Source organism: Macaca fascicularis, chromosome 5 (assembly GCF_037993035.2).
Source record: "Macaca fascicularis isolate 582-1 chromosome 5, T2T-MFA8v1.1".
Taxonomy (NCBI): Eukaryota; Metazoa; Chordata; class Mammalia; order Primates; family Cercopithecidae; genus Macaca; species Macaca fascicularis.
The window spans coordinates 6,447,698-6,457,170 of NC_088379.1; the positions used below are offsets into that span (position 1 = coordinate 6,447,698).

General features: G+C 47.3%; 1 protein-coding gene across 1 annotated transcript; it reads right to left on the reverse strand.

Moving 5' to 3' along the window:
- Positions 1 to 2,774: 2,774 nt before the first annotated feature.
- Positions 2,775 to 4,843, reverse strand: MRFAP1 (Morf4 family associated protein 1). Its single transcript, XM_015450070.3, has 3 exons — positions 4,812 to 4,843; positions 4,262 to 4,692; positions 2,775 to 3,790 (listed from the first exon to the last, which is right to left on the reverse strand). The coding sequence occupies exon 2, from the start codon at positions 4,655 to 4,657 to the stop codon at positions 4,274 to 4,276; it is 384 nt and encodes a 127-aa protein (XP_015305556.1). The 5' UTR covers positions 4,658 to 4,692; positions 4,812 to 4,843; the 3' UTR covers positions 2,775 to 3,790; positions 4,262 to 4,273.
- Positions 4,844 to 9,473: the final 4,630 nt, after the last annotated feature.

A 9,473-nucleotide genomic window follows, 5' to 3' on the forward strand; every position in this document is an offset into this window, starting at 1 on the left:
ACAATCCCCAAATCTCAGGGGCTTAAAACAGCTAAGGTTTTTCCTTGTTTGTGGCACACACTCATCATAGATTGGCAGGGAACTATGGTCATTAAGTTCAGCCACCGTCTGGAATGTTGCTGGTTCGTGTACCGGAGGGAAGAGAGAGCTCTGCAGGGTGTCGCTTTGGAGGTTCTGGGTTGGATGCAACAGATGTGACTTTCCTTTGTAACTCATTGGCCAGAATTAATCACATGGCCCCACCCAACCCAACGGGGCCAGAAAGTGCCATCCTACTCTGCGCCTAGAAGGCAGAGAATTGGAATTTATTTGGTGAACAGCAGTAATGACTTCTGTATTTTAACCCAGAAAAGCTTCAGTGCTCTCTGAGGTTCTTTCCAGCTCTGCCATCCTGTAATACCAGGACTTTGGGAAGCCAAGGCAGGTGGATCACTTGAGGCCGGGAATTCAAGACCAGCCTGGTCAACATAGTGAAACCCTGTCTCTACTAAAAATGCCAAAAATTAGCATGGCATAGTGGCACGCACATGTAACCCCAGCTACTCGGGAGGCTGAGGCAGGAGAATTGCTTGAGCCCTGGGAGGCAGAGGTTGCAGTGAACTGAGATCGTGCCACTACACTCCAGCCTGGGCAACAGAGTGAGACCCTGTCTCAAATAAATAAATAAATAAAAATGATGGCAACTTCAGCCAGAAAATGTAATGACTGTACAGCCACGTAAGACTGCCTCTCAGAATGCTTCTTATCACATTCTTTGCTTATAAAGTGCAAGATTTGATGGCTCCTCCAATTGCTAGCAAGCCAGGAGTATGAAATTCAGGAGCTGGGTCAATTGGGAATTAGTGGCTGCATTGCAATTGTGACCAGAATCATAAAAAAGAGGAACTAAGGAGTTACTGGAAAGATTTTAGGACAATAGTTTTCAAACTCTGGCACAAGAATGAACACTATGCAGCCTTAAAAAAAAGAATGCAGATTTAGATGTTAGATAGGAAAAGACTTCCAAGTAAACAGACAAATGAAGGACAGGAACAGATTATTACAGTGTGCTACCATTAATGTAAAACAACAACAACAACAAAACAAACAAACAAAAAAACAGGTGGACTGGGCACGGTGGCTCATGCCTGTAATGCCAGCACTTTGGGAATCTGAGGCCGGCAGATGGCTTGAGCTCAGGAATTCGAGACCAAAATGGCCAAGATGGCAAAAACCTGTCTCTACGGGAAAAAAAAAAAATTAACCGCAGTGGTGGTGTGCCTGTAGTTCCAGTTACTCAGGAGGCTAAGGTGATCACTCGAGCCCAGGCGTTCAAGATCAGTAGTGTATGCCTGATCCCAGCTACCTGGGAGGTTGAGGTGGGAGGATCACCTGACACCAGGAGGTCAAGGCTGCAGTGAGGGAGCACAACACTGCACTCCAGCCTGCGAGACACAGAGATCCTGTCTCATCCCCCTGCCGCCAAAAAACAAAAAAAAAAGGTGGAAGCCGTTTTATATATATGTTCAAACACATTAGTATTTCCAAGGATATACAAGAAACTTGTAGTTTCCTGGGAGGGGAACTAGGAAGCTGGGGAGAGGATCACTTTCGTGTCATTTATAAATATTACTCATTGAAAAAAATCAACTCCCCAATGCAATGTGGTATCCCAGAAGAGAAAAAGGGCCTTAGTGGGAAACTGGTGAAAGCAGAGTAGTCTAGCTGGTAGTGCTGTACCAATATCACATTTCTTGTTTTGGCAAATGTATAAAATGCAGTTTTCATGGTTGTTTCCCAGTTCCTAAGTCCATCCTACACATTTCTCCCTCCTCTGTGTGGAACTCACACAGAAAACCTTGACCGTCTTCCATTTTCTGCTTCCCGTGCCTAGCACGCCTCTCCAGCTCTTCCTGACCCTGGAAGCTGTGCTCCTCTTTCAAGGCCAAGCTCACCAGTTACTTGCTCTGAAAAGCTTTCCTAGACCTCCCCCTCAGTGTTCTCCTGGGACACGCTATCTTTATTAGCGCTTGGGACACATGGCTGTCTTTTGATTTCTACCAACTAGGTTCCCCAGAAAGTGGACTCCAAGATGAAAACTAGATGCACGTTTTTTGGGAATTAACACTTGTGGAAGAGAAGGAATGAAAGGTTGGGAGTGGGGAGGAGGTGGGCTGTGTGATGCAATCCCAACAAAAGCCTCAGCAGACCCCACGAGCTCAGAAGCCACCATATCCCTCAAAGTTGTCCCAAATTGCGGTAAGAGAAATAGCGACCTGAGATTTCCAGCCCATTAGTCACTAGATGTAGGCTACCCAGAAAAAGGGCATGACTTAGGCTAAAGCAGCTCTTCTCTGAAAAGGCACTTCCCAGAGGGCTAACTAGCTGAGGGGTGTTTGTCAGCAACACTAGCAGCTGGGGGAGAAAGGCTTCATTCTGGAAGAAGGGTGGGGTATCACATCCACTCTATGTCATCCCTCACCCTGCAACTGCAATCGCTATATTCCCAGTGCAAGGCCTGGAAAACAACGTTCCAATTGGAAAGACTGAAGGTGCTTTGGCTCTCTGAAGGCAGAGGCCTGGACCACAGGATTACATATGGTTTCTTCGCACACTAAGAACCAAGTGTGTTTTTTCCTCACCCAGTTCCCAACAGCACACAGAGATGAAGCTTCCCTTCGATTAGAGGCTAAGAGCCTCAGAAACTGTTAAGTTGTTCACTCTCCATTTGACCGTGAGAACAATCTGGGAGACAGCAGATTTCATTCTTAAAGGAGTAACATTTCTCAATAACCTTTTAGGTCTTTTCAAGCAAATGAATACTTTTATTAACATGGTAAGTTTTTTTTGTTTGTTTTTAACACGGTAGGGTTTTGACCTCAAATATTTGTTAGGTCTGCTACTCAAATGAACTTATAGCTGGACAACGTATGAACCTTGAAGATGCCTCTTCCAGTCCAGTTTAGGGTCCAATGCAGACAATTCCATACTCTCATCCCCGAGCCCCTCAAGGGCCTCTGCAAAACTTTCATTTTATGCCAAGTCCCCTAAAACGCATCAGGGTATTACATCAACTTGTACAGAATATCAAGATCTTATCTTCTATTTTAGGTTCCATGTCAAGTAAAGCTGAGTTAGGTTGTCCAAACAAACTCACTGGACAGGTTACATAAGATAGTGTACCACATAAAATTTAAACTTTGAACAAAATACATCTCTCCTCCTTTGGTCTCACACAGAAATTAAGTCTCCAATCACAGACAATACTATCCATTCTCCAGCTCTTCTCCAGATTCACGAGTCCCAGCCAGGTCGGCCCATCCGCACTCCCCGTTGAAGTCTGGTCCTTTCTTCAGTAGTTGCTGCACGGAGTCGTCTTCCAGAATTAATGCAGCTCCTTCAGCACCTCCAGAGCTGGAGAACTCCAACTGTGAGTCTCATGTGTCACACACAGAGACCCAAAGTTCCAGGGAGCTATCAGGTCACACAAGAAAGAGCAAAGCACCTCAAAACTTTAGAAATAACCACCAAAGCCCGGGAACAGATGTGACTGCTGCAAGAGCTTACAATCTAGGCCCTAATTCCTGTATGTGAGAGCATTTTCAAACAAAATCACTTTCCAAACAAAAACACGTAACAATCGAAACTCATATTGAGGTCATCAACCACAGACCATAGCAGAAAACGTAGTGTTAAGTGAGACAGAGCAATAGACAGAGGAAAAAAGAGAAAACAAAAGGCTCTCTGGTTTCGGTTTCTCCAGGGTGTCAGCCAATCTCCACCAGTTGACCAGAATCCATTGGCTGTCAACCTAAAGCACAATGAGAAGAAATTCATCATCGAGAGATTAATCCCGGGCACAACGACCCCCAAACCCTCACGACCACCACCGTGCAGGACGCCGCCTCTTCTGGCCACCACCTGACTCCCTCCAGTCTCTAGCAATGTTGACTTGTCCAACGCCTTCCCCGAAAATCCTCTATTTCCACCCCCGCTTGCTGGATGGCCCGGGACCTCGTCCCTTTCTGTTTCCTTGGCGACTCTGAGATTTATGAACCTTCCACTGAACACGCATCACGCCCAAACCCGGCCACTCTGATTATCCCACGCCGCCACCGTCAAAACACAAAACACGAAGACGGGGCCCAGATCCGCCCTGACCCGAGCACGCCTTTATTCTCCCGCCCCACCCCCGATCCCGGTGCATCTTGATGAAATCGTCGCTCTCCAGGAGCAGCCAAGCTGGGGCCGCTCCTCTGCCCGGCGCGGGTGCCCGACTTACCGCCGACCGCGCTCACGACGACTCGCTCTTCTCTATCCGCCGGACCAGCTCCACCAGCATCTCTGCCATCTTCGCGATCTCCTTGGCCTTCTCCTCGGCCTTCTCGCACCTCTTGGCCGCCCGGCCCTCGGCCGCGTCGCCCGGGTTCTGGAGGTGGTTGAGCGCGCTCTCCTCCGAGGCCTCCACCTGCGTTTTGATCTGGATGAGCATATTGTCCATCTCCCACAGCTTGCTCCGGTTCCGCAGGTACGCCCGCCCGTGCTCGCGCGTCAGCGACGCGATGTCCTCGCGCATCTCGTTGATGACCGGGAGCAGAAACTGCTCGAAATCCTCCTCGGGCTCCAGCACCTCCACTTCCTCCGGTTCCGCCAGCTCGACGATGTCCAGGGGCCGCATCTCTTCCCACTGCCTCGGAACCGCAGTAGCGATGTCTGTTGGAGAGAGAAAACCGACACTCGCTATGCTTAGCAACAGAGAGCCCGAATATTCCTGAAAACTTTTACCCTTTTTCAACTTTTCTCCTCAGAGAAGCCACGGAGAAGCAACTTACGCGTAGAGTAACGGCGAACAAAATGGAGTCCCAGCCGTCAACCAGCGCTCTGCGCGTTGCGGCCCCTTTCACGACACAGCCGGGCCTCTTTACGGTCAGGGGGGCGAGCTGCGGGCGCGCTCACGTCTAGAAACAGAGGCGCCGGGGGCACCGTCGCGGCCGCACGGACGCGCACGCAGGCACGCGCGGGCACAAGCCCGCACGCTCTCGCTCGTTCCCGCCTTCCCCTTACCTCCGTGCGTCACCATTTTTCTACTGTGTGTTTGGAGGGTGACCTCTTCTGGGTGTTTCCCTCCTAGAGGGCTTCTCGGGCACGCGAGTTTACTTTTTTTTTTTTTTTTTTGAGACGGAGTCTGGCTCTGTCGCCCAGGCTGGAGTGCAGTGGCGCGGTCTCGGCTCACTGCAAGCTCCGCCTCCTGCGTTCACACCATTCTCCTGCCTCAGCCTTCGGATTACAGGCGTCCGCCACCACGCCGGACTAATTTTTTGTATTTTTGGTAGAGACGGGGTTTCACCGGTGAGTTTACATTTTAAAAAAAGACCTCCCACACTTCCCGGGCGCGGTGGCTCACGCCTGTAATCTCAGCACGTTGCGAGGCCGAGGTGGGTGGATGGCTTGAGGTTGGGAATTCGAGACCAGCCTGGCCAACATGGGGAGACCCCGTCTCTACCAAAAATACAAAAATTAGCCGGGCGTGGTGTTGCTTGCCTGTAATCCCAGCTGCTTGGGAGGCTGAGACAATCGTTTGAAAACGGGAGTCGGAGGTTGCAGTGAGCCCAGATCGCGCCACTGCTCTCCAGCCTGCGCATCAGAGTGAAACACCGTTGCAAAATAAATAAAATATAAATGAAAATTTAAAAGGGCCTTCCACACTAGAAGAGGAGGATCCTTCGTGATAATGCAGCGACCCCCGCTGGACGCTTAAAGCCCCTTCCTCTCACGCAGGGGGACCTGAGCCCCCTCAGCCATTTTATTTACTTATTATTATTTGAAAAGGTGTTTTTTTTGTTTTGTTTTGTTTTGTTTGTTTGTTTTTGTTTTTTTTTTGAGGCAGGGTCTCTCTCTGTCACCCAGGCTGGAGTCCAGTGGTGGGATCATGGCTCACTGCAGCCTTGAACTCCTGGCCTCAAGTGATCCTTCCACTTCGGGCCTCCCAAAGTGCAGGGATTACAGGCATGAGCCGTGCGCCCGGCCCTCACTGCCTTTTTAAAGAGTTTTCCTTCTTCCTTGGATGAGAGTCAGAAGGGTCTGGGTGTCTTTTCACCAAACCGGCCTCCCCACACCCCAAGGTGGAGCCTGGCTGCTCCGTCCTGAGGCCCCAGCAGACCCATGTTTAGTGCGTGGTGCAAGGCGCTGTCCACCGCCTCTGAGCCCTTCCACTGGATCCTGGGCTCTTTGGGGTCTTAGCTCTGTGGCCCTAATACCCTAACGCCCTGGGCAGAGCTTGGCGCATATTGGTAAACTTGCCTTAACATCCACTCAACACAGAATGAGGAGAGATATGTTAATTTCCTAGCTTGTTGTCCCATTCCCAAACAGCAATAAACTTTTCAGAAATCCAGCTTGCATAAATCCCATGGATTTGGCTTTCATTTTCCAGTTAAAGGGACACATCACAGTTTTGACTATAGCAGAATTAAGGATTCAGAGAAACGAAAGTGTATGTTTAGACTTTTCTCAGGTTCTTAATATTTTGGTTGATCTTGTAAAAACTCAACTTTTGGGTTTACTTGTGTGAAAGGAAAATAAATCTCGGGACCCCAAAATCACTAAGCCAAAGGGGAAAGTCAAGCTGGGAACTGCATCAGGCAAACCTGCCTCCCATTCTATTCCTAAAAGATAGCTACTAAGATTAAAAAGCTACATACCTCCCTCACAAGGAAATTCCTTGTGGACAACTGGCAGAACTCAAAGCCACCCCTCTGGTCACTGAGATAGATGCATCTCTGACTGCCTCCTTTGGAAAGGCCAATCAGAAACTCAAAAGAATGCAACTGTTTGTCTCTTATCGACCTATGACCCGGAAGTCCCCTCCCTGCTTCGAGTTGTCCCACCTTTCTAGACGGAACCAATGTATACCTTACATATATTGATCGACGTCTCATATCTCCCTAAAATGTATAAAACCAAGCTGTGCCCGACCACCTTGGGCACATGTCTTCAGGACCTCCTGAGGCTGCATCACGGACACACATCCTTAACTTTGGCCAAAATAAACTTTCTTAATTGACTGATGCCTGTCTTAGATATTTGGGGTTCACACTTGATATATCAGAGACAGCTAGCTCATACACTTTTTATATGAATAAAAATAAGTGACTCAGACAAAAATGCGATACTACTAAGCACCTATTAGAATAGTCAAAATCAAGAACACCTACAACACCAAATGCTGTTGAGGGCTCGGATCAACAGGAACGTTTTTAGTTTTTGTTTGTTTGTTTTTGAGATGGAGTCTCAGCTCTGTCACCCAGGCTGGAGTGCAGTGGCGCGATCTCCACTCACTGCAAGCTCCGCCCCCTGGGTTGTTGCCATTCTCCTGCCTCAGCCTCCTGAGTAGTTGGGACGACAGGCACCCGCCACCATGCCCAGCTAATTTTTTTGTATTTTTAGTACAGACGGGGTTTCACCGTGTTCGCCAGGATGGTCTCGATCTCCTGACCTCATGATCCGCCCGCCTTGGCCTCCCAAAGTGCTGGGATTACAGGCGTGAGCCACTGCGCCCGGCCTCAACAGGAACTTTTATTCCTTGCTTGTGGGAATGCAAAATTATGCTGCCATTTTGGAAGACAGTTTAGTAGTTTCTTACAAAACTAAACCATATTCTTACAATAGAATCCAGCAATCACATTCCTTGGTATTTATCCAAATGAGTTGGAAACTTAGGCTGACACAAAAATCTGCAGGGGGATGTTTCTACCAGCTTTCATTGTAGTTGACAAAACTTGGAAGCAATCTAGATGTTCTTACATAGGTGAATGGATACAAAAACTGTGGTACATCCAGACAGTGGAATATTAATTAGCATTAAAAAGAAATGTGGTATCAAGCCATGAAAAGACATGGAGGAAACTTAAATGCATATTACTTAAGTGAAAGAAGTCAATCTGAAAAGACTCCATATTGTATAGTTCTACCTGTATGACATTCTAGGAAAGGTAAAACTTTGGAGATGATAAAAAGATCAGTAGTCAGGTGGATTGGGAGGGATGAATGGCGGGGGGCACAAGATTTTTAGGGCAGTGGTGAAACTACTCTGTATAATACCGTAACGGTAGACACATGTCATTATACATTCATCCAAACCCATAGAATGTACAGCATTGAGAGTGAGCCTTTATGTAAGCTAAGGACTTTAGGTGATTATGATGCATTAATATGGATGCATCAGTTGCAACAAACTCACCACTGTGTGGGAGATGTTGATGGGAAGGGGGAGGGTATGCAGGTTGGGGGACAGATGTTGTATGGGAGCTCTCTATACTTTCTGCTGTGAACCAAAAACTGCTTTAAAGTTTATTTAAATGGGAGGAAATAAACCCACCAAAAAAACAAATGAACTCATCCACAAGTTGAAAAACAGCGTTTCTTCCCTGGGATGAGGTTAAATTGGGCCCCACTCCTCCAGGTGTTCTTGTGCAGGGCAGAAATGCCAGGTGCACAACATGCATTTGGGGGCTGATCACTAGCGTTTCTTTGTTTTCTCTTTTATTTATTTCTTTTGAATTTTTTCTTTTTCTTTTTCTTTTTTTGAAACGGAGTTTCACTTAGTCGCCCAGGCTGGAGTGCAGTGGTGTGATCTCGGCTCACTGCAACCTCTGCCTCCCGGGTCAAGCAGTTCTTCTGCTTCAGCCTCCTGTGGCTGGGATTACAGGCGCCCACCACCATGCCTAGCTAATTTTTGTATTTTTAGTAGAGATGGGGTTTTGTCATGTTGGCCTGGCTGGTTTTGAACTCCTGACCTCAAGCAATCCGCTCGCCTCGGCCTCCCAAAGTGTTGGGATTACAGGAGTGAGCCACTGTGCCCAAACTCTCTTATTAATTTCTGTTCTTATCTTTATTATCTCCTTTCTACTTTCTTTGATTTATTCTGTGCTCTTTTTAAAATTTCCCAGGTGAAACTCAACTCATTAATGGTTTCTTTTTTTCTAACGTAGCATTTAAGATCTTAAATTCCCATCAAGCATGACTTTAGCTGCATCACACAACTTTTGATACTGGTATTTTCATTATTTAGTTCTAAGTGTACTTTTATTCCAACTATAATTTTTTGATCCATAAATTATTAGAACTGTGTTTTGGCCAGGCGCAGTGGTTCATGCCCGTAATCTCAGCACTTTGGGAGGCCGAGGCAGGCAGATCACAGGAGTTTGAGGCCAGCTTGTCCAACATGGCAAAACTCCGTCTCTACTAAAAATACAAAAATTAGCCAGGCATGGTGATGGGCACCTGTAATCCCAGCTACTTGGGAGGCTGAGGCAGGAGAATCGCTTGAACCCAACAGGCGGAGGTTGCAGTGAGCCAAGCAACAAGAGTGAAACTCTGTCTCAAAAAAACAAAACAAAACAAAAACCAAAAAAAAAAAAAAACCCCAAACTGTGTTTTAAAAATTTCAACCACATTAGAGCTGTTTATGCTTTTCTATTACTGATCTCTAACTT

Coding starts and splice junctions, on each gene's coding strand:
- MRFAP1 (XM_015450070.3), bottom strand. CDS start 4,657: ATGCGGCCCCTGGACATCGTCGAGCTGGCGGAACCGGAGGAAGTGGAG.